This window comes from Danio rerio, chromosome 4, assembly GCF_049306965.1.
Source record: "Danio rerio strain Tuebingen ecotype United States chromosome 4, GRCz12tu, whole genome shotgun sequence".
NCBI lineage: Eukaryota > Metazoa > Chordata > Actinopteri > Cypriniformes > Danionidae > Danio > Danio rerio.
Window position 1 is genome coordinate 46,971,668 of NC_133179.1, and position 24,739 is coordinate 46,996,406.

General features: G+C 41.0%; 4 protein-coding genes across 15 annotated transcripts in view; 2 read left to right on the top strand and 2 right to left on the bottom strand.

The window, feature by feature from the left end:
• Window positions 1-24,739, top strand: part of zgc:174653 — a 954,986-nt gene that overhangs the window by 726,838 nt on the left and 203,409 nt on the right. The gene's annotated exons all lie outside the window — the stretch shown is intronic.
• znf1065 (zinc finger protein 1065) overlaps window positions 1-24,739 on the bottom strand; it is a 207,657-nt gene that overhangs the window by 97,092 nt on the left and 85,826 nt on the right. The gene's annotated exons all lie outside the window — the stretch shown is intronic.
• The window catches only part of LOC108183924 (uncharacterized), a 667,181-nt gene that overhangs the window by 46,830 nt on the left and 595,612 nt on the right, over window positions 1-24,739 (bottom strand). The gene's annotated exons all lie outside the window — the stretch shown is intronic.
• LOC137490860 (uncharacterized) lies at window positions 265-23,704 on the top strand. 2 transcript variants are annotated; one of them, XM_073947581.1, is made up of 4 exons: window positions 265-307; window positions 638-787; window positions 19,778-20,196; window positions 20,281-23,704. In XM_073947581.1, exons 2-4 carry the CDS (start codon window positions 703-705, stop codon window positions 21,121-21,123), a joined length of 1,347 nt encoding a protein of 448 aa, XP_073803682.1. In that variant the 5' UTR covers window positions 265-307; window positions 638-702; the 3' UTR covers window positions 21,124-23,704. The 2 variants fall into 2 exon arrangements, with proteins under 2 accessions (XP_073803682.1, XP_068075936.1); XM_068219835.2 differs by having other exon boundaries at window positions 19,778-23,704.

Here is a 24,739-nt window from a genome sequence, read left to right on the forward strand (position 1 = left end):
TAGAAAAGAAGAGGTCATAATTATGAGGATGAGATTTGGACTCAGATATTAATATGAAAGTAATGTGTTAGACATATACAAATCATCATAAAGTGGATTTAAAAAGTTAAGAAAATATTTAGATTTAAGGTTTGTGTGTGAGAGAGCAGATATAGAGTAAAGTGAAAACTATGGGAGAAATGTACCAATAAGTCATGACTGCACCTGTAAGTGGCAAAAAAGCTAAACAAAAAAGACTTTTATTTTGGCGTGGCATATGACGTCATCAGGCGGCGCCGCTTCAGCGCTGTAATTCAACAGGAGAAAGGTTTGTTTGAAAACGTTAACACAGATATAAACCGATTTAAAGTTAAAGTTCTAAAGTTTTAGGGTTTTATACGATGCTATATTATGTTCTACTGTTGGAAATATTATTTTAACCTTTTATACAACTATTATAGTATTTTTGTAGTACTATTTATTCTCAGTAACCGAAGGCTGTTGTTTGAATTAACAGAGAAGTGTATAATAAGTGTTTTAATGAAACTTTTCACCTGATTTCTTTTTGTTAATTACTCTCATATAAAGAAAACATTGAAGCAAGTGTTGAAGATAAGTTATTTTTGTTTCTGTTTATTGATTTATTTATTTAAAACAGGATAAAGTGTCCAAACGCAGAGAAAAACTCCTGCTGAAGCGACTGATCTCCACACTGTTATAAAGATGGCGTTTATTAAAGAGGAGAGTGAAGATGTGAAGATTGAAGAAACATTTACAGTCAAACAGGAAGATCCGCAGAAACAAATAGGTTGGTTTTCATTCTCAAAGACCGACTCAGTCATTTGATCCTCATTAAGATATATTTTAATAATAAGAATACTAAATTAAATCCATCTTGCAGTCCTGCACATAAGCACTTATTGAAAGACAGGAGTGGGTTTATTTTGTTACTTGTTCTTTTTTTACTTGTCTTTTGTCATTATTTTATGTATCATTAGTCTCCCATTTCTCTACCTTCTTGAGGTTATTGCTTTTCTTGTTCTGCTGTTTTTGTAAAGCATCCTCGAGCACTGACGCTATATATATATATATATATATATATATATATATATATATATATATATATATATATATATATAAACTATATTAAAAAAGTTTAAGTGACGATATTTGACCTACAGTATTCTCAAGATATCTGCTATTACAGTGATAGTGTTGGCTTAGTACTTTCTATTTGCATATGTCATATTGATCACAATTCTTCTTTATGGGGTTAAACTTGTTTCTAGTTCTAACAGATAGTGTCTGAGTTAGAATAACATCAATATTATAATAACTAAATACCAGGGCAATTGAGTTTAAACAGGGTTTCCACTGGGGTCTTAAATTCTAAAATCAAAATTTTAGGCCATAAAAAGTCTTTAAACTTTTTAATAAAAAAAGGCCATATTAACTATCATAATGTTTTAATTATTTTTCTTACAATAACATTTGTTTAAATGTGCTTCATGTATTCACTGCTCAGGACACTAACCTGGACAGATCGTTGTGCATAGATTTAGCTTATTATAGTTTTTAAAACTTTTAAAAACTTGTTCATTTTTTATTTTAAAGAAAGTTTATTTTGGAAAAAAGTTTGTGGATACAAGTAAAGCTTGCTTGTTTTTACACAATATTTAAAATATTTTGCTAAGAAATGTCTAAAATTTTTATTAATTTATTATTGTATTATTAAATGTTTTAAATTATAATATTTTTTTATAGGGCAAACAAAAATATTTTCCATCTGGGTCATTTGAAAAATTCTTTAGCCCTTTATGAGTCTAAAAATTCAGTCATAACGATCTTAAAAATATCTTTAAAAGTTTTACATTTTGCTTGGTGAAACCTGAAAGACCCTGGTTAAAAGTATGTCAAAAAATGTTAATTTCTCTTTGTTTGCCAAATTGTGTATTGTAACAAAAATTTTATAAAGACAGCAATTGCACTCTGCATAATTGTTTCTTTGGTGTTTTAGTCGCTGGTCAAATCTGTAAAATTGGTTTTGACCTATTAAGTTGTTTAAATAATGTTTTACCACAAAAGGAGCACTGTATATAAAAAATAGAGCTCACCAATACTTTTATCAGATCATAAAACACATTGAACATTTGAAACACCTAAAACAAACAGACAAAAAGAAAGCAGCTTATGCCTCTCAACTATGGCGAGTCTTTTTTCCCTACAGTGCAATCTGGGAACTATAAATGAATGTTGTATGATTGTCTTAACATGCACTGCAGCCAAAAATAAATATAACTCTAACCACTGCTAAGATAGATACGCTGATTCTTGATGTCTGTGTCTCTAAAGTGATTCAGATGCTTAATGTGTTTTAATATAACACCACAGCTGAGGTCCATTTTCTTGAAAAACGCTGAATTTGGTTTCTGATATGATAAACCATCAATTACACATAATTTGCACAGTAAAGGTGTTCATCAGTGCTTAATCATCACTTAATTAATCATTTCATTGTCTCATTAACTTTAACTCTGCTGCTGAGTAAATTTTGCTTTATTTAGAGAGGGACCAAATATTCTCTGAACTGAGTAAATTTTACTCTGAGGATTTTGCTGTGAATTTATAAATGGGTTGATGGAAATGTCATGATGCACATGACTTTTGAAATATATGCATAAAAACATGCGCATAACTGAGTAGGATAAACTTTTTTTTCGATTAAAAAAGATAAACTTGCGTAAACTACTCAAGCATTTTTACTTAACAAATTCCAGTATGAGCATTAAAAAAAGTTTGTTATATGAGATCTTATGATAGGGCAGCTCGATTATGGGAAAAATTATAATCACGATTATTTTGGTCATTATTGTAATCACGATTATCAGTTGAAGTCATTATTCACCCTCCTGTACAAATTTTTTTTATATAAAAATATTTTCCAAATGATGTTTAACAAATTCAGGAATTTTTCACAGTATTTCCTATAATATTTTTTCTTCTGGAGAAAGGCTTATTTGTTTTATTTCAGCTAGAATAAAAGCAGTTTTTAATATTTTGAAACCTATTTTAAGGTCAATATTATTAGCCCCCTTGAGCAATATACATTTTTGATTGTCTGCAGAAGAAACTACTGTTTTGCAAAGACTTGCCGAAATACCCTAAATAAGCCTTTGAATGTCACTCCAAGCTGAATGTTAGTATCTTAAAAAATATCTGGTAAAATAAAATGTACTGTCATCATAGGAAAGATAAAAGAAATCTGTTATTAGAGATGAGATATTAAATCTATTATGTTTAAAAATGGGTTGAAAATAAATCTTTCCATTAAACAGAAATTGGGGTTAAAGGGTCATTAATAATTGAGAAGGGCTAATAATTCTGACTTTAACTATGAAATAATCTTTAAGCATCTTCACTGTAAGAAAAAAACTTCAGCTACAAAAGTCCTGCAGTCAAGAGCAGTGAGGGATTTTCTCAGGCGGCAGCAGGAATATCGCACGCTGTCACTTTAAGAATAGTGCGGCTCTGATATGGTTTCTCTTTCACGTGTCTTTTGATTCTCAACTTGTTTGTTTAATACACAAATGAGGGTTAATATGAATAATCACAAAACACAGCACTCTGACACAAGTGTGCATGTATTTGACCATTAAAGCGCTCGCATTAAGATGGCGTTAGATGTGTGTGCTCTGCTCGTCTCCGAGGCTAAGCACGTACACACACAGAAGCATGCAGTCTCGTTTGTGCTTTTTTAAAACATGATTTAAACGTACATCAATGAATGATGCGCATCCCATGCTGCAAACGTTACATTACAGCACATGCTTTTAGTCATTTTCACGTGGAACCGAGCTTTGCAGAGCAACAAATGTGTACAACTGGAAAGGGGGCTGTATGTGATGCAATAATCATTTATCTCGATTAATGTATTTTCATAATTATTAGAAGCTAAAATCGAAATTGGATTTTCGATTAATTATACAGCCCTATCATATGATGATGAAAATGAGTGTGAATGGACATCCTTGATTCATTGGATAGAAAAGCTGATTTATATACACATATTATATACATATTTTTATGCAATATTCCAGTTTTGCAAATAAATTTAATTCACATTTTTGGATGGAAACATAGCTATTGCCTACATTTCAGTCACACAAAGAAGTCGTGTACGAGTCATGTACTAGAATGGCTTGTCCTTTAATGAATATTGAGCTTAAATTCACAGACCTTCGACAGGGACATGTACTGTAACTAGATGAATTCTTATTCTAAAAACTATATTTAGCACTGCTTACATTCTTATTATTCAAATATTTTATATTCAGTCTTCAATTTTTCCACAACACACATATTGAATAACAAATTACCATGAACATAGCTACAGACATACTCATACCCCATAAAGAAAAAGAGAAAAATAAATTAAATTAATAAATCAATCAAAAATAAAACAAATTAGTAAATTAGGGATAAACTCTCACTTAGGATATAATAACCCCTGAGCGTTCAATGTGGGATAGGAAAGGCTGCCAAACCTCATGAAACTTTTTTTGTAGAGCCTTGGATGGTGTAATTAAGGTGCTTGAGTTATAATAGAGAATAGTTAAGGGCAGACAAATTAAATTCCAATTTATTTTCTATCCATTTCAATTCATTAGAACTGCAAAGTGTGATTGAAAAGAGAATTCCCTGAAATGTATTAGGGGATATTTTTATTAAACACTTAACTAAAATGTATATGCCACTAAAGTCACGTATAAATGAAATAAACAATTTATAAAACTAAAGTAAGTAAAAAAATTTTGAATGCATCAAGTAAACATAAAACTGGAACACAGTGCTCTAATATGCAGTAAACTATTAGAAACTTAAGTGTCCAAAATCAGGGCTTGAAATTTGCGACCATTTTGGTTGCATTTGTGCCCAAAATTTTATAGGACCTCAAAATATATTTGGGAGTAGTTGTGCGAAAATTGTTGTTGTGCAACCAGTTTTCACAGCAAAATGTTCACCACATGCTTGGATTTAGGAGGCATTCATGCATTAAGCATCTTTGCACCTAAAAACACCAAACGCAGTGCTCAGGAGTGGTTTAAAACAGTTGATATCTCAACTTGCTGCTGTTACAACAACAGATCCTTCCATTTTATGTCCCATTCCTCATAAAATAGACAGAGATAGACGGAAGCTTGTTAATGTTATCCAGTGTAGTTTGCCTTGAATCAAGAGGTTTCGGTTGAGAACGCAGTGCTGCTAATTCATCTGTGTGTTGTCTTGTTAAGTGATAATGCAAGTTTGTAGTGTTTCTTGAATATTTTAAGATAGATTTGCAAAGCTTGCAAATGGCATTTTTTGTCTAATTCAGTTCTCTGGTATAGTGTTAAATCCAAAATGCAGCCACACATCAGCTCTAAAAGCTGGCGGCGCCTTTATATTTTCCACCATGCTCACTCTTGATTACTTCTGATACCGTACTACTTAGCGTTTTGTTGGTAGCGAGTTAGCGACATCTACTTGAGCAGAGGAGGAGGTTGTTTGGCATAACTTGCATCGATATTTCAGGTTGGACTATCGATACACTATCGTTAAAAGAAATTATCGCTATAGTTAGATATATCAATATTTTTGCACAGCCCCACTCGAAAAGCTAAACGGTCCAAAATTGGGTGCAAAACACAATTTAATTGCCTCCTAAAATTAAATTGTGTGTGTCGAGACTAGGCGATATTGAAAATAAATAACTGAAAAATTGTACATTGTCCCAATTAGGAGCATACACATTGGCCCGGACCACAGACATGTTAAAAGTTTGGATTATTATGTATCTGCCATTTTATCCAACACATTTGACTCCATAACAAACTGTACATTCTTATGTATGAGTACAGTAATAGTAGTGCTATTGAAGTTTGAATAATATATTTGTGTATAGCCTCCTCTATTAAGTTTAGAATAGTCTTTTTTTAACAGATGTGTCTCCTGTAAATATACAATATCAGATTTTAACTTGTTAAGATATGCAAACACCTTATTTCGTTTCACTGGGTGATTTAGCCCCCTCTCCAACTGGTAAAGTTTGTCTTTACTCCACCTACTTTATGGAGGGCTGTCAAAAACATTTATCAGAAGCATCCGAAAGGTATCTGTGGGTTTTGTATGTGGGGGGATGTGTGGGGGAGAGAGCAAAGAAAAAAAGGGGTGATCGCACATACACTTATAAACATGAAACAACACAATATTGAAACTTTGCATGTTAACTTGCACACACTTACAGCTACTCCCATTCTTACGCCCCATTCACACAGGGTTTTAGCGTCAACGCTTGACTGAAGGTGTGTCTGAAGTTGGGGCTGAATCAATTGTCATAGAAGCGTCAGCTAATAAAATTCAGTCAGCAATAGGCCACTGTCTAGCTGGTGTATTTGCATACAACGATCTGATTGGTAGACGCTTCCGTCTGCGCTTGAAAAGTTGAGCTAGTCAGTAATGCAGTTCGGCAACGCCTGATGTCACCCATTCAAAGTGAAGCCCTGTGTGAATGGGGCGTTAACTAGCTGACCATATGGGACCTCACGTAAAAAAAAAAAAAAAAACATTTGAACAGCTCTTGATTTTTTTACTACAAAGCTTCCCCATTATTGACTAAATATACTTGAGAACTAGAAATAACAACAACAAACGTGCTAAAGTGGTAATTTAAAAGTTAAACAAAGAGTGACATTAACATTTGTATTGTCTTTGACAGGAAAGTGTACTTTCATGATTGCCTTCATTTCAATGGCTTTCTTCAAAATATCCTCTTTTTCAGAAAAGTAGTGGCTTTTTACAAAGGCGCGTGTCGGTTTCTTGTCGTCCACTGGTTTGCTGCGTAGAGTGTAGTGTGGCCCAATCTAGAAGTGGAGTCTTTTCAAGGTTTATGGTATCTTTCAGGAGGCCGGCTACAAATTTTGTCACGCGTCTGCCATGCTCCCGTCCTTCAGTAACTTCTGTAATGCAGAGATATGAGTGGCAAGACCTCTCCTCAAGATCCACGCTTCGGTCTCTCAGCAGAGCCAACTCCTTTTTCACGATACTACATTCTTTTTCCAGAGTAGTAAGAGAGTAGATGCAGCTTGCACTTCGGGGTTAGCATAAGCATGGAGGCTAGTAACGGATTCCGCTTCCCTACAGTTGCTTCGGCCTTTACTCATTCTGATTTAAGTTCAATTACGCTCAAACCAGCTAGACTCCGACACTTATAAATGCTTATTTTCCGGTATAGGTAGGTTTAAGGTAATAGTATTTAGGATAAGAGCAATATTAAATGAAATTTTAAGTTTCATATGAGGACCTCAACAGATTGCGTCTTTACATGGTGCAGCTCCAACCGGAAGTCCAAAACAAACAATATAACCATAATCACAATGAAATGCAAAACCCTCAGCACTTATAACTCAAATGAAAGTGAAAGGAAAAAAAAATGCAAATGATTTTAGGCCAGCAGATTCATCAGATTTGAGTATGGGGAAAAATAATAATGATAAAAATAGTACAAGGAGAAAACAAAACAAGAGAAGCAAAATGAGAATTGGGGTAAAGAAAACAAAAACTTTTGCTTATCAACGGAGCGGAGGGGTCAAGGGAAATGAGAGGGGAATGGTGAATGTGGAGGTGTGGATGTAAAGGTTGAGGGCGTCGTCAAACCCAGCTGGTGAGTAGCAGCCACGGGTGCCTAACAGGAATCTCTGACACTGTCGACTGCGTAATGAAGGCTTTCTGCAGCTGACTCCATGTCAGCAAGATGAATCGGTAAATTGATTTTGTTTAGGACACACTGCACTGAAGTCTTTGGTTATGCACTCGTTCACAGACGTCACGAACACTTCAGTATCAAGACAGCGGTCTTTGCTCTGTTGCTTCAATACATACTTTAGCTTTTTGTTTCTCACAGCGAGTCGTTAAGTTTACACTGCTCAACTCTACCTGGTGTCTACTCGTTTCCCTGCACTGTTACAGTTCAGTCAACTTCTCTTTCTTCTACACACCACATAATGCTGCCCTCTTCAACTCTCCTCCTCCTCCTTTATACTCTCACCCATTTCCTTTTTGTCATCCCATGGGTGGAGACAAATTAAACAATGTTGACTGTCATCACAGAAAACACCAACAATCATAAATGCATGATTATATGCTGTTATGGCTTTGCAATAAAAAAAATTGTTGTTATAATCAGGGCTTTACTTTAAAGGGCCATGAAACCCCCTCGTTTCAGCAGGGTGTTTTCACACCTCTACTTTGGAAAAAGTCAGACAAGTGGGCGTGTCCAGCTCTGTTTAGAGGGGAGTGTCGGAGGAGCTAAAGTGGGAGGGTGTGGGAGTGTCTATTTGGGCACGCACGAGTTTCAGAGTCAAAATACACAGACAGGAGAAAGTGATGGTGTTTAACCTACGTGGACATCTGTAGTCGAATTATTTGCCAAATTATTAAATGGTGGACTTTAACTGCAGTTTGGCTCTTTCATTCAGGGAATTCATTCATGCCCCTCGCGACAAACAAGATATTTGATTCGAGGATCTGCTCTAAGCGTGTATTTTTCATGCAATGTTTGATACCGCACGGCGAATGAGAGAAAAAAAACCTACGCATTTCCCGGAAACTTAGATGCACACGGCAGGTAGCGTCAGAAAGTGTGTTATTCCGATCACAAAATGTGGTAAAAACCCTACATGAGGTAAAAGTTTGGTTGTGGTGCTAAGATGTTTACACTTGGTGCAATAGTTAACTTAGTTCGATACGAACAAACTGAATAAACAAAGAGCACTGGTCGCTCACTTACCAAATCTGTAGAGACAGGACAATCACCAGCAACTAGAGCCGCGTCTTTATGAAGAGAAGACTACAAGCGAATCAGGATCTCAGCGTTTGCAGATGAGAACAGCTCTCAGGTAAACAATAATCCTCCTTAGACAAGTAAGTTATTGTTGTCGAGCGTCGCGTACACTATTAATCCACACGTGACTCCAGATGAGCTCTCACAGAGAGAAAATGAAAACAAAACTTAACTGCAGCAAACTATAAAAGCAACACTTCACGCTTATTTTGCCAACACAACGTGGCGTCTCTGTCGTGTAAACACGGTGACACTAATGAATATTAATGAAGTTGCACAATAGAGCGCGCTGATTGATTTGAGCCAAGCCTTACTCATGCATTAATGCAACACACTGTAAGACGTAATAAGACACACTCTGGCACAGACGCCCAGTCTGCACGCTGGAATACACGCTATTATGTCATGACCGTGACGAATCTTTAAAAATTTGTTTCAAACCGGAAGTACGAAATTGCTTGAAATAACGCAAAAACAACCAATTTACACTTTTTAGTGAAATATAGGTGTCCTAATAGTGTTTTTAGCAGTGTGGGACACATATACGACTGTCAACAGCTCAAAAAATGTGTTTTGGTGTTTCGTGACCCTTTAACACCAGCCAACCCTCCAAATGCGGGTAGATTTCAGCTTTGGCGGGTTAGACAGACAATCCCACTAGCCACTTTGGCTGGTTGAAAATAATTTTTTAAATTGTAGTTTTCCTAAAAGCGGGGTCCGGCAATACAAGGATGCCCCAATACGGGTGCCAATGTGATCTTAGAATCAAGAAGTAAAATAATTGTGATCATGCGAGCAGAAGAAAGCAAGTGAATACCGAATGAGAGGATGTTGATCACCCGCGCTACCAGCTGATGTGATGCACGCGACTGCTTAAAACGCGTGCGCGCAACTGCTTAACGCGTGCGCGCTCCCGAATCGTGAAGCAACCCTGTTCAATCGGTTCTCTTTCAAATAAACTAGACAAAAAGTGATGAACATGCACCCACAGTCCTGATGCTTTTAAGGGCTTAAAATTTCACTTTGAAAACTTCAATTTCACTTTGCTTTCACTTTGAACAGATTATTAAATGGCCTAAAGTTAACTGTGGGCATGTGATCATCCTTTCATTATCACATACGGTATGTTTCACCTGCTTTCATTTGCTTACGGTTTTATTTGCTTTTATTTTTGTTAAAATGGTTTAATTATTATTATTTCATAGATTCGAAAGCCACAACAGATTACCATGCATAATTTTGATACATGACAATAGTTATTTTTTAAAAGTCAACTGCTTTTCTTTCTTTTTAAAGAAATGTTTTGTTAAACAAAAAGTATTGTATACAGCTATATTTTGCTTGTTTTGACACATTAAAAATTTGTGGCTAAGAAATAATTATTGTTTCGTGTGGTTATAGAGATAAATTTGGTACATTGTTAATTTTGAGCTCTAAAAAAAGTCATGTGAAATAAAAACTAATTGCAGTATAACACTATGAAACCATGACTCCTTTGCTCATGCTCATTGAGCAAACTCAAACTCGACACACAAAAAGTGAAATTAATGAGGACGCATGTGGACATAACACAAAATTTAAATCAAGTAATTTTAGCATGTCACCATCAAATTTATGCATATAAAATATATTTTCCCAACAACAAAATTGTGGCTAGTAACATTGGAAAACAACTAGCCACAGTGGCGGGTGATTAAAAAAGTTAAGGTAAAGCTCTGGTCATAATAGAGGCCAATGGAAAAATTGCAGCTATGAATATAACGAAAATGGAGTAAATTTGCCCAAAGTGTATTGAGTTTTTTTTTTTTTTTTTTTTTCAAAGCATTTTCCCAGAGTATGTCAAAATAAGATGTCCCCTAATATCAGTCTGTTCCCCTTCGGTTGGGGAACTCCAGTGCTATTAAGTGGATTTGATGTTAAAATCCATGTATGGGAGGATTCGGTTCAGAAGCCGCTTGTCTGAAAGAGTATTGAACGGGCCAATGAAAGCAATGAATTGGCAGCGTAAGCTTGCGCAGGTGTGCTGCATTGCCAATTAACTGAGCATATAAGCACACCTGGCGCCAGCAAACGCCATCCTTTTCGCTTCAGAGACTTTTCTGATCGAGTTCAGGGGGGTACTCTTGCTGAGCTACAGCGATGTCGCGTGAACGAGTGTCTCCCGGTCCAGAGCGAGTCCACGCAGCGGCAGACAGTCGAGCTGGGTTTCTCCCTTGCCTGGCGTCCCTTTGGGTCTAGTCCTCCAGAGCGGTGCGTATTGTTGCAAGTTTTCCTAAAAGAGCAACACAGTCGTGCAGCACGTCCTTTTCAGGATGGCGCTCTGACTGTGCGTTTCTGGATGCTGTGGGTTTCTGTCCTCGGATGATGGCCACGGGCACTGCGTTACATGCTCCAGCATGTTAATGCGCTGCTCGTGGGCAGTTCGTGTCGTCAATGCGATGCTATGACTGTTGCGCAGTAAAGATCGCGGCTAGCCTTTGCAAAAGGGCAAACCACCCCAGTTGTCCCCTGCTTTGCAGCGGGCACTCGGGCAGATCTGAGGTTTCAACGAGAGATAATCCGTCGCCCACTGGCCCGCGGACCTCTCGCTCCTCCAAGCGCTCCATCTAAGCTTCAGGCTAGGGAAGCGATCTGTCTAACTGATGGTAGCCCTTACGCTCGATGACAACGGAGACCAGACATCCACGGCGGCATCGGAGGGTGGGCTTTCATTGTCCGATGATGATCCAGACCCGTTCGCCCCCTTCAGGCAGGTGAGCTCTGTCAAAGCGGATCCTGAAACGAACATGTTAGCCATGCTTTCCCGGGCTGCTTCGGCTGTGGGTTGGAGATGGTTTATCCCCCAGCTCAACGGCCGGACCGACTAGAGGGGCGTTCCCTTCTTCCAGGAGATACACAGTAGGCTCACGCGGACTTGAAGGGCACTTTTTTTCCCTCCACCCTCACCACTCTTGATGGTGGAGCGGCCAGGGGGTATGTGGCGATTCCTCAGGTTGAGTGTGCGATGTCGGTTAATCCACGCGGCGCCTCTTCTTGGCGGGGTCCGCCTCGTCTCCCATCCAAAGCCTGTAAGTTTTCTGCTCCCTCGGAGCTAGAGCTTACAAAGCTGCGGACCAGGCCGCCTTGCATGCAATAGCCATCTATCAGCACTACCAAGCGCAGGCGCTGGCCGAGCTGCACAAGGGTGGGTCTAACCCAGGCATATGAGCTTCGCACCGCAGCCGACTAAGCTCTTCGGACTACAAAGTCCGCTGCATGTTCTTTGGGGAGGACGATGTCCACACTAGTGGTCCAGGAGCGCCAATAACTGACTAAAACTTGGCTGATATGCGCAAAGTTGACAAAGTCCACTTTCTTGACTTGCCCATATGCCAAGCTGGTCGGCGACACTGTCTGCGATTTCACCCAGGAATTCAAGGCGGTGAGAGAGCAGTCTGATGGGTGATGTCTTATCGGCGGGTCCGTAAGCCCGCTCCACCCGCCGTGCCATCCATACCTGCTCCTTGCCGAAGGCGCCCGCCTACGAGAGCTGCACCACCCCCGCACACGCCTCAGGCGAGGCGAGCATGTCGAGCACCTCGGAAGCAGGCAGCCCCCCCCCTGCCCAGAACGCCGCTAAGTCCGGCAACGGACCACGTAGCGTCCCTGGGACAGGTCATCCGGAGAAGAGGGAACTTGCTCTTTCCCCACTGGAGGGCGGGGTCCCATTTCCAACGGCACCTTTTACTGCCATGAAATGAAAGGGCACTTGACAGCCCGAAATCTGCCAGTCTGAGACACTGTGCTCTCTAGCTCGCTGGTTCGGTGCGCTCCGCCAGTGGCTCACGAGCGCTGCAAGCCCTGCCAGTCTGCAGCTCAAAGGGTCTACATGCTCCACCAGCAGCTCACGGGTGCTGGGGGGGCTGTCTCCCTTCTCCCAGCCCCCAAGCCCCCTTTCCAGAGTCAGGGTGCGGAGCCAGAGCGAATCGCTCTCCTCCAGCTCTTCTTTGGGACCCTCACGCTCCCCGGATCAGCACACCCGCTCCGCGCTGCCCCTCCGTTGGTACGTCAGCGTATGTCAGCTCTGCCTGCCTGGTTAGCGCAGGCCTGCCCCTCGCGGTGGCTCATACGCACGATCAGACTCGGCTACAAGCTTCAGTTCTCGAAACGGCCTCCCAAGTTCACGGGCGTGTATTTCACCAGGGTCAATCCTCCTGGCGAAGGGTGCAATCGAGCCAGTTCCTCCAGCCGAGATGGAGAGCGGGTTTTACAGCCCGTACTTCATCGTACCCAAAAAGAGCGGTGGGTCACGGCCAATATTAGATCTGCGCGTTTTGAACCGCTGCCTTCGCAAGCTATCGTTCAGAATGCTCACGCAGAAGCGCATCCTCCAATGCGTTCATCCTCAGGATTGGTTTGCAGCTATAGATCTGAAGGACGCGTATTTTCATGTCTCTTTTCTTCCGTGCCACTGTCAGTTCCTGTGGTTTGCGTTCGAAGGTCAAGCATGGCAATACAAGGTCCTCCCCTTCGGGCTCTCTCTGTCTCCGCGGGTCTTCAAACTCGTGGAGGATGCCTTAGTGCCCCTTCGGCTTGTGGGCATCCGCATACTCCATTATCTCGACGCTGGCTGATTTTAGCCCACTCACGGGAGCAATTGACTATGCACAGAGAAGAGGTGCTCCGGCATCTTCGCCTATTGGGGTTGCAGGTCAACTGGGAAAAGAGCAAACTCGCCCCGGTGCAGAGGATCTCTTTTTTCGGGATGGAGCTGGACTCGGTCACCATGGTAGCGCGCCTCTCCGGAAAGCGCGCTCGCCTGTTGCTGAACTGTCTGAGGGAGCTAGACAGCAAAGTAGTGGTCCCACTGAAATGCTTTCAGAGGCTCCTGGGGCATATGACATCCGCTGCTCGGACTGCTCCATATGAGACCACTTCAGCACTGGCTTCTAGATCGAGTTCCAAGACGCGCATGGCATGCGGGCACACACCCAGCCTCTGTTACTTCGCTGTGTCGCCGCACCCACAGCCTCTGGAACGATCCCTCGTTCCTGCAGGCCGGTGTGCCTCTGGGGCAGGAGTCCAGTCATGTTGTTGTCTCAACAGATGCTTCCAACACAGGCTAGGGAGCTGTGTGTTGCAGGCATGCAGCTGCGGGCCTGTGGAAAGGTGCCCAGCTGCATTGGCATATTAATCGCCTAGAGCTGTTGGCAGTGTTCCTTGCTCTCCACCGGTTTTCTCCAGTGTTGGAACAGCAACACGTGCTGGTCAGGATGGACAGTACGGCAGCGGCAGCGTATATCAACCGCATGGGGGGTATGCGCTCTCGCCGCATGTCTCAGCTCGCCCGCCGTCTGCTCCTCTGGAGTCACCCACGGCTGAAATCGCTGCGTGCCATTCACATCCCAGGTATGCTCAACCGTGCAGCCGATGCGCTCTCACGGCAGCAGATTCACTCTGGAGAATGTAGACTCCACCCCGAGTCTGTTCTGCTGATATGGGCGCGATTCGGGGAGGCCCAGATCGGTCTGTTTGTCTCCTCCGAGAACGCTCATTGCCAGTTGTTCTATTCCCTGACCGAGGGCACTCTCGGCATGGATCCACTGGCCCACAGCTGGCCTTGGGGCACACGCAAGTATGCGTTTCCCCCAGTGAGCCTACTCGCGCAGCTATTATGCAAGGTCAGGGAGGACGAGGAGCAGGTTCTGCTAGTTGAGCCCCTCTGGCCCAACCGGACCTGAATATCAGAGCTCTCCCTCCTCGCGACAGCCCTCCCCAGGCAGATCCCTTTAAGAGAGGACCTACTTTCTTAGGGACAGGGCACCATCTGGCACTCTTCCCCCGATCTCTGGAACCTCCACGTGTGGTCCCTAGACGAGAGGAAGACTTGGGTAACCTGCCGTCTGCGGCCCCCTACGCCCTGAAGTGGAGTCTATTCACTGAATGGTGTGTCTCTCGCAGAGAAGATCCCCGAACTTGCCAGATCAGTGTTGTGCTCTCTTTCCTTCAAGAGAAGCTCGATAGCAGGCTGTCGCCCTCCACTTTCAAGGTTTACGTTGCCACCATCTCCGCTCTCCACGACGCGGTGGCTGGCGGCACCGTGGGAAAGCATAACTTCATCATCCGGTTCCTCAGAGGTGCTAGGCGAATTAATCCAACTCGCCCCCCTCTCATGCCCTCTTGGGATCTCTCCCTCGTCCTCACGAGCCTGCGTTCAGATCCCTTCAAGCCACTCGATTCAGTATCCTTAAGATTTCTGTCCTTGAAGACAGCTCTGCTGGTCGCGTTGGCCTCCATTAAGAGGGTCGGGGACCTGGAGGCATTTTCGGTCAGTGAGCCTGGAATTCGGGCCGGATTTTTCTCATGTTATCCTGAGACCCCGCCCGGGTTATGTGCCCAAGGTTCCTACCACTCCCTTAGAGATCAGGTAGTAACCCTGCAAGCGCTGCCCCCGGAGGAGGCAGACCCGGCCCTTTCCTTACTCTGTCCAGTTCGCACCCTGCGCATTTATGTAGACCGTACTCAGTACTTTAGATCCTCTGAGCAGCTCTTTGTCTGTTATGGCAGACGGCAGCAGGGAAGTGCTGTGTCCAAACAAAGATTATCCCACTGGATTGTGGAGGCCATTTCATTTTGTTGGGATTTTTTGATGGCATTAGCCATTTCCCTGCGTGTTCAATGAGAGTCAGGAGAGGTTTTCTTTAATGCAAAAGTATTAGCCATTTAATGAATACAATTGAATAATTCGATAGATACAGAGCTCCGCGTTGGAGGTGTCCCTCACGTATGTCCAGGCCATCTTCAACAACAACTCTTTCCTTCCAACCACTTTTATACACATGTGTAAACAACTGGTGTTCTAGGAATTGGCCGGGTGTGGTCCTTTATGTTCTGTATTATCTGGCCTTGGCACCACAGACCCTGGCCCCTCTTGACGTACATACATGAACATGACACAGCTAAATTACATACATAAACATGACACAACTATATAACATACATGGGCATAACACAGCTACATTCATAGAAAGAAATGAAAGAGCTACAATTAATAAGTAATAAATTTCTAACAATGTGCTTATTTGAGCAGAGGTCAGCCGCGTCCCCCGGAGTGCGTGCGCACTCTACTCGGAGCATTGCATCCTATTGGGCGCATGCACGCGGCGCCTCTTTAACAGACATTTGTAGAGCTGCGGGCTGGGCGACACCCAACACATTTGCAAGGTTTTACAATTTGCGAGTGGAGCCGGTTTCCTCAAGGGTATTGGGTAACCCTTGGTGATTGAGGAAACAACTCGGTGGGGTGTTGTAACACGCTTGCGGTGCCTTTTTTCCCTAACACTGAGAGATGTGCACTTTCCCGTCTGTCAGTAAAAGTTCCCCGTTCGGTGAGCCCTGCAGATTTGCCCGAGGCCCCCAGCACTGACTCAGCGGAGGAGTCACTACGTTAGCTCTGCCCACTGGTCAGCCCGCATTTTTGGGTATAGGTGCCGGCTATGTGTGATCCCCTCTGGCGATCCCATAAGCTTATTCCGCCACGGTTAAGTCCCCCCCCCGGTAGACCCGTGCCTTCCCTATCCGCTAACCACCTTCTTATGCGCCGTCCCCCTCCTTAGGGTTAGTCCATATGTAATTCCATTTTGCCTCCCTATTGGGTGCGGATGGTCTCCGCAGTGTCCCCCCTACCGGGATTGCACGCTTCCCAACGTACTGTCGTATTTCTTAGAATTATCTAGATGCTAGCGACTCCCAAAAAAATATACCTATTCCGTAAAGCTTCTTTTGAAGTGGGGATAAGTTAGGGCCAAGGGCACGTTGGAGGACCGTGCCTTCCATGATTTGGGTACGTCACGCTTGCCTGACTGTAAGGTGCAGTCATTATGGCGCATTCAATGGCTCCCATACGTGGATTTTAACATCAAATCCACTTATAGCACTGGAGTTCCCCAACCGAAGGGGAACGTTCGAGGTTACAGAAGTAACCCTTCGTTCCCCGAGGAGGGGAACGGAAGTGCTATACTCCGTCGCCATAATGACTGTCCCTTAGCTGTTTAAAAGTCTCTTCAGCTTAAAAAGGATGGCGTTTGCTGGCTTAAGCTGCCAATTCATTGCTTTCATTGGCCCGTTCAATACTCTTTCAGACGAGCGGCTTCTGAACCGAATCTGCGTTGCATTGTGTTGCGTTGCCATTATCTTGGAGTTTCAGATTAACCATGGTCAAATATGCATATAACTCCCTTCCCATCTTGCCTATGGGCTTGTCTCCCTTTCAGTGCTGCTTAGGCTACCAGCCCCCTCTGCAGACTGATTTCACGAGGCCGCCATTTTAAAAGCAAAATCGAGGCTGCTTTGGGAAAAAAAAGGAAGTATCCCCTGGAGTCACACAGGAACATTGTGTACCTAGCTGTATATCTTAATCACAGCCATTTTTGGTGGGCACCAGTGAACACTATGCCAAATCAGCACTGTTTAAGAGCACACTCAGTGGCACTTAAATGTTAGCGGGAAATGAATGTTTTTAAAACTTCAGTACCGGGACTACACTAATACAGACAACACGAGGGGTGTGCTACAGAGGACTGCAATGTTTTATCGCTCACCCGGTTACATAGGCTGAAGCAAGGAATGGTCCCCACTGTGTTTACCTGGTGCCATGAACTGAATCCTAGGAGGACACTTAAGCGTATTATTCTTAAAGAGATTGTAATTTAGTTTGATACCTAACCTGCTTTTAATTGTTTAAATTAAACTGAACTGAATGATATTAAAGTGATGTTTACACCATTTGCATTTTGAAATCGCAGCAACAGCTGGAGGTTTGTAGTCCACAGCATGTTGTTGCAATGTTTACTGTGCTGATCCTATACTTAAGTTTTTTTTCTCACCCCAGCCTAGCTGTCGTTCTTTAAAATGGTGGCCTTATGAAAAAAAGTTTACTCTCTTCCCAAGAACCAGATGACATTGTTCCTTCATGCATTCATTCATTCAGAGATGCCTCTAGACGTGGAGTATCACCAGAAAAGGGCTGGCAATAAGACTAAAGCGTCTGCCCCCTCTATACATGTGTGGTCAGATAGTCTGGTTGTTTTCCAAAGACTTTGCTCTCAGACTTTCCTCCCATAAATTGGGACCCAAATTCATTGGACCATTTACCATTATCAAGGTGCTCAGTCCAGTGTTGGTACAACTTAAATTAAGCTCCAAGTTTAAAAACATTCATCCATTTTTTTTCAAGATCCACTGTTTCTTGTAGGATTTTTACCAGCTGTGGCGGCAGGCCTTTTTTTTTACACGTCTAACGTTATTTCAGTGGCAAATGTCGCAAGCGCAGTATTACAAGTTAAGATCGCATTTATGTAATAGCCTGCAAGCTTGTATCCAAATCTCTTTGCTTGTGCACCGATTTCCTCTGCTCATGCACAAAACTTTCTTGCACGCCCCCCAAATATTTGCTGCTCAAGCGCAGATCTTCTTGTGCACTCTCAAATAATTGCTGCAGAAGTGCGATTTATTGCGTTTATGTAACAAGTGTCTCCAACATTTATTACATTTGCTAGGAATATTTATGAATGTATTCTTAAATAAACCAATTCTTCTCTCCCCCTTGCAGCCCTTAACCTCTGCTCCTCTGCCTCCCAGGCTGGTTTAGGGTGCACTTACATACACAGTGCACTGGCTTCTGGATGTGAGGAGGATAGGTAGATAAGTTATCAATATCAAGTAGACAGGAAGTCCAGAGGACAGATGTTGGATTCCGGCTCTGAATTTTCTGGACCGCTTACTCATTGATCAGTTTCATCAGGTCCATAGTGAGTCTTAAGGGAATGCCAGGGGGTGTTCTTAAGGGAGGGGTACTGTCACCGTATGTCACGTGTTTGTTCTCTCCTCCTGTTTTGGGTTACAGATTATTTCGTCATCTGCTTTTATTTGTTTCTCTTTTTCCTGTTTATACCACATCATTTCCCTTCATGTTTGTGAGAATGTTTTCAATTGTTTGTGGACAAATTATTTTTTTACTTACCCTGTATTTGTTTTCAGGACTACTGGTGAGCCAGTGTCTGTTTTTTTTTTTCCCCCATGGCAATTCCTCAGCGCTCACCCAACCGCTTGTTTACTTTGATATTTGCTTTTTCCAGGACTCACTCCTCAATAAAGACTTGTTGTTTTTTCTGCATTTGAGTTCACTCTATTTATTTATTTTTTACTCTTGACACATGTATTTTCTTTCTTGTTTGTGTTTAAAGGTCTTTAGATTTTGGAATGATGTCTAGCTTTTGAGGCTGTTTTGTTCTACTTCACTATGTCAGAAAGGTCCTAATTAGAAGATTTCTTGATTGTGAATGTGTGGTAGTAATCAGGTCTGGGTGTGGCCAGAAAACTTGAAGCCAGTGTGATAAATTAAAGTGGTTTTAATGGGGAAAAACATTTTCACACAAGGCTATGTAGTTCAAAGTGTTAGAATTCTGCATTACATTTCTTACATGCAGATTACTAAACCAGAGAACATTTGTCATTTAAAGGTGCAGATATAAGGCTTTATGCAGATGTGTCTGTAAGGCAAATATTCACAGAGATTCAGCTGTTTTTTTTTCCTGACAGGTTTACCAGTCAGGCACAGAATAAGAAAGCATTCCCTATCTGCTTTACAAGTTTTACAAAAACATGTTGCTTTGTTGTGATTACAAGTATATACAACAAAAAAAAAAAAACTGGCCATTTACAGTTTTCAAATTTATGTCTCATCAATATGACCAAAATGATCTGGGATTAATCATTTAAGAATCTGCTTAAATGTGTTTGTGTGTAATGGACCCCAGGAGGTTGAAATGAAAAGATCAATCTAAATATGGTCTGCTGTTTTTACATTTAATCTGCATCAAAATTAAGGTGATTCAATGAGAGTTTTAATGATTTACTAAAAACTGAACTTTTTTATTTCAGACCTAATTAAAGAGTATGAGAGGAGTAAAGAGGAGGAACATCATGTCAAAATTGAAGACAAAACTCATTTAGAGACTGATGGTATTTTAAAAGTGAGAGACAAGAGTTGTTTTACCTGCACTCAGTGTGGAAAGAGTTTGTCAAGCAAAAGCAAACTGAAGATTCACATGATGATTCACACTGGAGAAAAACCATTCACATGCACCCAGTGTGGGAAGAGTTTCAGCCAATCATCATACCTTAATGAACACATGATGATCCACATAGGAGAGAAACCATTCACATGTACTCAGTGTGGGAAGAGTTTCAGCAAATCATCATCGCTTTATAGACACATAAAGATCCACACCGGAGAAAAACCATTCATATGCACTCTGTGTGGGAAGAGTTTCAGCCAATCATCATCCCTTAATCTACACATGAGGATCCACACTGGAGAGAAACCATTCACATGCACTCAGTGTGGGAAGAGTTTCAACCAATCATCAAACCTTTATCTACACATGAGGATCCACACTGGAGAGAAACCCTTCACTTGCACTCTGTGTGGGAAGAGTTTCCGCCAATCATCATCCCTTAATCTACACATGAGGATCCACACTGGAGAGAAACCATTCACTTGCACTCTGTGTGGGAAGAATTTCATCCACTCATCACACCTTAATCAACACATGATGATTCACACTGGAGAGAAACCATTCACATGCACTCAGTGTGGGAAGAGTTTCAGGATATCATCATCGCTTTGTAGACACATGATGACCCACACGATAGAAAAACCATTCACATGCACTCAGTGTGGGAAGAGTTTCAGCCAATCATCATACCTTAATAAACACATGAGGATCCACACTAGAGAGAAACCATTCACTTGCACTCAGTGTGGGAAGAGTTTCAGCCAATCATCACACCTTAATCTACACATGATGATTCACACTGGAGAGAAACCATTCACATGCACTCAGTGTGGGAAGAGTTTCATGATATCATCATCGCTTTGTAGACACATGATGACCCACACGATAGAAAAACCATTCACATGCGCTCAGTGTGGGAAGAGTTTCAGCCAATCATCATATCTTAATAAACACATGAGGATCCACACTGGAGAGAGTCCATTCACATGTTCTCATTGTGGAAAGAGTTTCAGCCACTTATCACATTGTAATAAACACATGAAAATCTCTCGGTGTGAGAGAGTATGTGTGCTTGGAGCAGAGTTGAAACGGCACCAGAGGATTCACACTGGAGAAAAACCGTACAAGTGTTCACAGTGCAGCAAAAGGTTTACTCACTCAGGAACCTTGAAAACACATGAGAGGATTCACACTGGAGAGAAACCGTAGACATAATCAGTGTCTTCAGTTTCACTCATTCTGGGCAGCTTCAGAGACACATGGGATGGTTTCTGGTATGGTGTCGACAGTGTAGCAGCCTAGAAAGAGCACTACCATACACACAGGCATTAATCCCTCTTTTTACATCATATATGATAACCTAAACCATATTTATATAACATGGAGGGGGACAAAAACAAAAAGGCTAAGACAAAACAAACATTGAAACCTGAAAAAAATGGAAATCCACAGATGAAAAATCTGAGACAGACGGAATAGCTGATGTGGCCTGTCAGCTTGCATTGCAGCAATACATACAGACATCAAAACTTTCCGGATGGATATAAAATCCGATTTAACCACCTTCCAAGATTCTCTCGCAAAAGACGTGAAAATGGAACTAAGTAACTTTAAATAAGAAGTCTATCAAAAACTTTATGGCCTCATTACGGACCTTAACACAACGGCAGAAAAGGTCAACGAAGCGGAGCAGCGAGTTGGAGAATTTAAGAAGAACGTTGCTGAGATGAAAGAAATGCTCAAATCATCCAAATTCAAGAAAATTTACAAGAGAAACTGTAAAATCTAGAAACACGCTCCGTAGCAATAATATTCGGATTTTTGGCATCCCGGAAGGAAGCGAAGGGAATAATATCCAAGACTTGATGGAAACGATTATTATAATGGCGCTGTTATTTGATGAATTGGACCTTAAAATCCAACAGTGTCACCGGGCACTCGGACCAAAACCACCTGCTGACGCACAGCCTAGATCAGCAGTGGTATTCTTCCTGGAATACAAAACAATGAACCTGGGGCCTCATGTATCAACACAAAAACCTAAAAACTTTGCTTTACTAATGATGAAATTAATGTGGGAATGTGTGCAGATCCACCCCAACTTCATGCCTGGCGTATGCACATTTCTTGTGTGTGTTTGTTTTATTTCCATTGGTGACTCCTAGAGGCAGTTGTGCTAAATTGCTCTCTACAAAGTGTCTTTGAGCCGTGCAATGGCAGCTGTATGAGACAGGTTCATCTGCATGTCTAGCAGGTATATAAGTGTAACATATATGCTGGAGATAAACATTTCGTTCAACATTCCATGAAAATGATCTGGTTTCAATTTCCGGGGCAATTTAGGTCATTCGGTGACAAAAAGTCTGGCCTAAAAAAATTCCTGCTGACAAGTAACGAGTTTGGGACGTTCCACAGAACAGTCCTGAAGTACTCTCTGCCGACTTAAAAGGGACATGGCAGATATCTCTCTCTGTTCGTATATGTTTTATAGTCCCGTATAGAAAAATTCTGAAAGAAAAGGGGATTAAGTTTTAAACACCACCGCCGGCGAAACTTAAAATCTTTCTGGAAAACAGGGCGGTCATGTACATTTCAATGACGGGGCATCAAGAGATCTGAAAGAAAAAGGACTGATAAACAGTAAAGAAACTATTATAGGAATCTCTGGGAAAGTGAAACAAAGACTTTGGCAAAAGGTTGGAGTGACATCAAAGAAAAGTTAGGAAAAACATCAAGCGAACATCAAGGAAAAGCTATGTTAATTTCCATGGGTCAACACTAGCTCCATTTGAAAGAAGGGTAAAATCTGACAGATCCTAACAAAGAACTCTGAGAGGCTGGTAAAAATTCTTGACTTGATTCACAGATGATGGACATTTAAATCATTTGAAGGAAGAATAGTATTTAACCGAACTGACCAACGTCACAAGATGAACGATTAAAGCACACCAAGACTCGAGTCACTGAGTAACATACTGGTAGGAAGACATAAAGGGATTCTAATTTATACACCTAAAATCCCTTGCTGTAATTAGAAACATTTAACTTGAAAACCTAGCCAGAAATCCAAGAATATGTTTTTGCCAGATATGGGTGCTGAATATATTCGTTAATTTTTTTTGTGCAATAGGCACAGCAAGGAGAAGGGGCCCTTTAGAGAAGGAAGACTTTCCCCTCACATTAAGAAGTTATTTTAGACTTTAAGGTTTGAAGACCTTTTTCATTATGTTTTTTTTTATTTTTTATTTTTTTATGTGGTTTAAGATATTCATAAATTCGATTAAAAGAAGCAAACTTGTGGCTAAAATGAAAAGAGAAAAGCAATAGATAATCTTCTGGCAAAAGACACATCTTTGATACAGAACATAAGAAATTAGAAAAAATGGGTTTTAAGGTTTTCTTTTCCTCATATAACAATGGTCATGAATAAGGAGTAATTAATCTCAACATTAATCTCAAATAAAATCAACTTCCAATTAATATCGGTTACATTTTACAATAAGGTTCATTAGTTATATACAACTTAAACTCTAACATTGTATTTTCTGCTACAAACATTTCTATAAAGTCACTTTCTTTGTCATTTAATAAGAAATATTCCCGTAATAACCTGAATGACATTTTCTATTTGTTTTTAAATAAAATCCATACATCTACTTTTCTTTTTTCAAAATGTAAAAAAATATTCCCTACTTTGCCATATTACATTCTTTACAATTGTTATACATAAATTAAAAACAGTCATATTGCAACCTTTAACATCGTAACCAAATAAAAAATTTTTCTCCCATTCTTTTTGAGTCATGTTCTCATTATATTTTTCAATTCTTTCACCCCATTCTTGTGGTATTGCTCTTTTTAAATCCTCAAGCTGTTTTACAAGTGTTCCTTTCCCCTCATTCACTTCATTTTCAGATAACATGTCTTCAATTTATCATTTATCACCTCATAGAGCACGTCCTTCACTTGCCTAATTCCAGCTTGCCACCATTTTTTATAATATATTACATTTTCATCTTTCGTGATATTCATGTTTAAAAACAAAGGTTGTTCTAACAGCTGGTTTCTTCCTTTAGGTACAATGAGCATATTTTCTAAAAAGTTTCCCCAAGCTTCTAAAAGCTCTTCATAAAATGTTGGTATACCTGTCCACATTTCTTTTTTTGTTTTCATAGATAATACACTACATCCCTTATTTACTCGACCACATTTCTTTAAAAAAATAGTGCATGACATTTTTCCACACTGCTTTAATCTTAACATCTACAAAACATTTTACCAATTTTGTCCTTAATGTTTTCACCCTTAAAAGTGGGTCTAAAAGCCCAAGTCCCCCAACTTCTTTCCCTCCAATCAACGTGTCGTTGTATGCTATTTTTGCTCTTTCTTTTCCCCTTAAGAAATCTAAAACACATTTTTTTTTATTCTTTTATAGTATTCACAAGGCAATGGGGTAACACTCGGCACATACCACATTTTTGATAGCATTAGAGATTTAATTAATAAAACCTTTCCCTTCAATGTCAGGTTTCTCAGTTTCCAATATCTCAATCTAATTTCCATCCCTTTTAAAACTCCCTCCCAATTAAAATGATCTGCTTTATTAAAATCCAAACAGATCCAAATGCCTAAAATCTTGATATGCTCATTCTCTTTCTTAAAATGTATGTGCTGAGGTAAAACATCTGCCCTTCCAATTCTCATACACACGCTCTTTTCAACATGAATCTTAGCTCCAGTCCCTTTACAATGCTTCTTTAAAATCCCCATTGCCTTTGTTACACTTTGGATGTCTTCAACCAACAAAGTTGTGTCATCTTCATAC

Excerpts from the sequence above, each read along its gene's own strand:
- LOC137490860 (XM_068219835.2), top strand. The coding sequence starts at position 703 with ATGGCGTTTATTAAAGAGGAGAGTGAAGATGTGAAGATTGAAGAAACA. Across the intron at positions 788-19,777 it reads AGATCCGCAGAAACAAATAG|ACCTAATTAAAGAGTATGAG; the intron begins GTTGGTTTTCAT and ends TTTTTATTTCAG.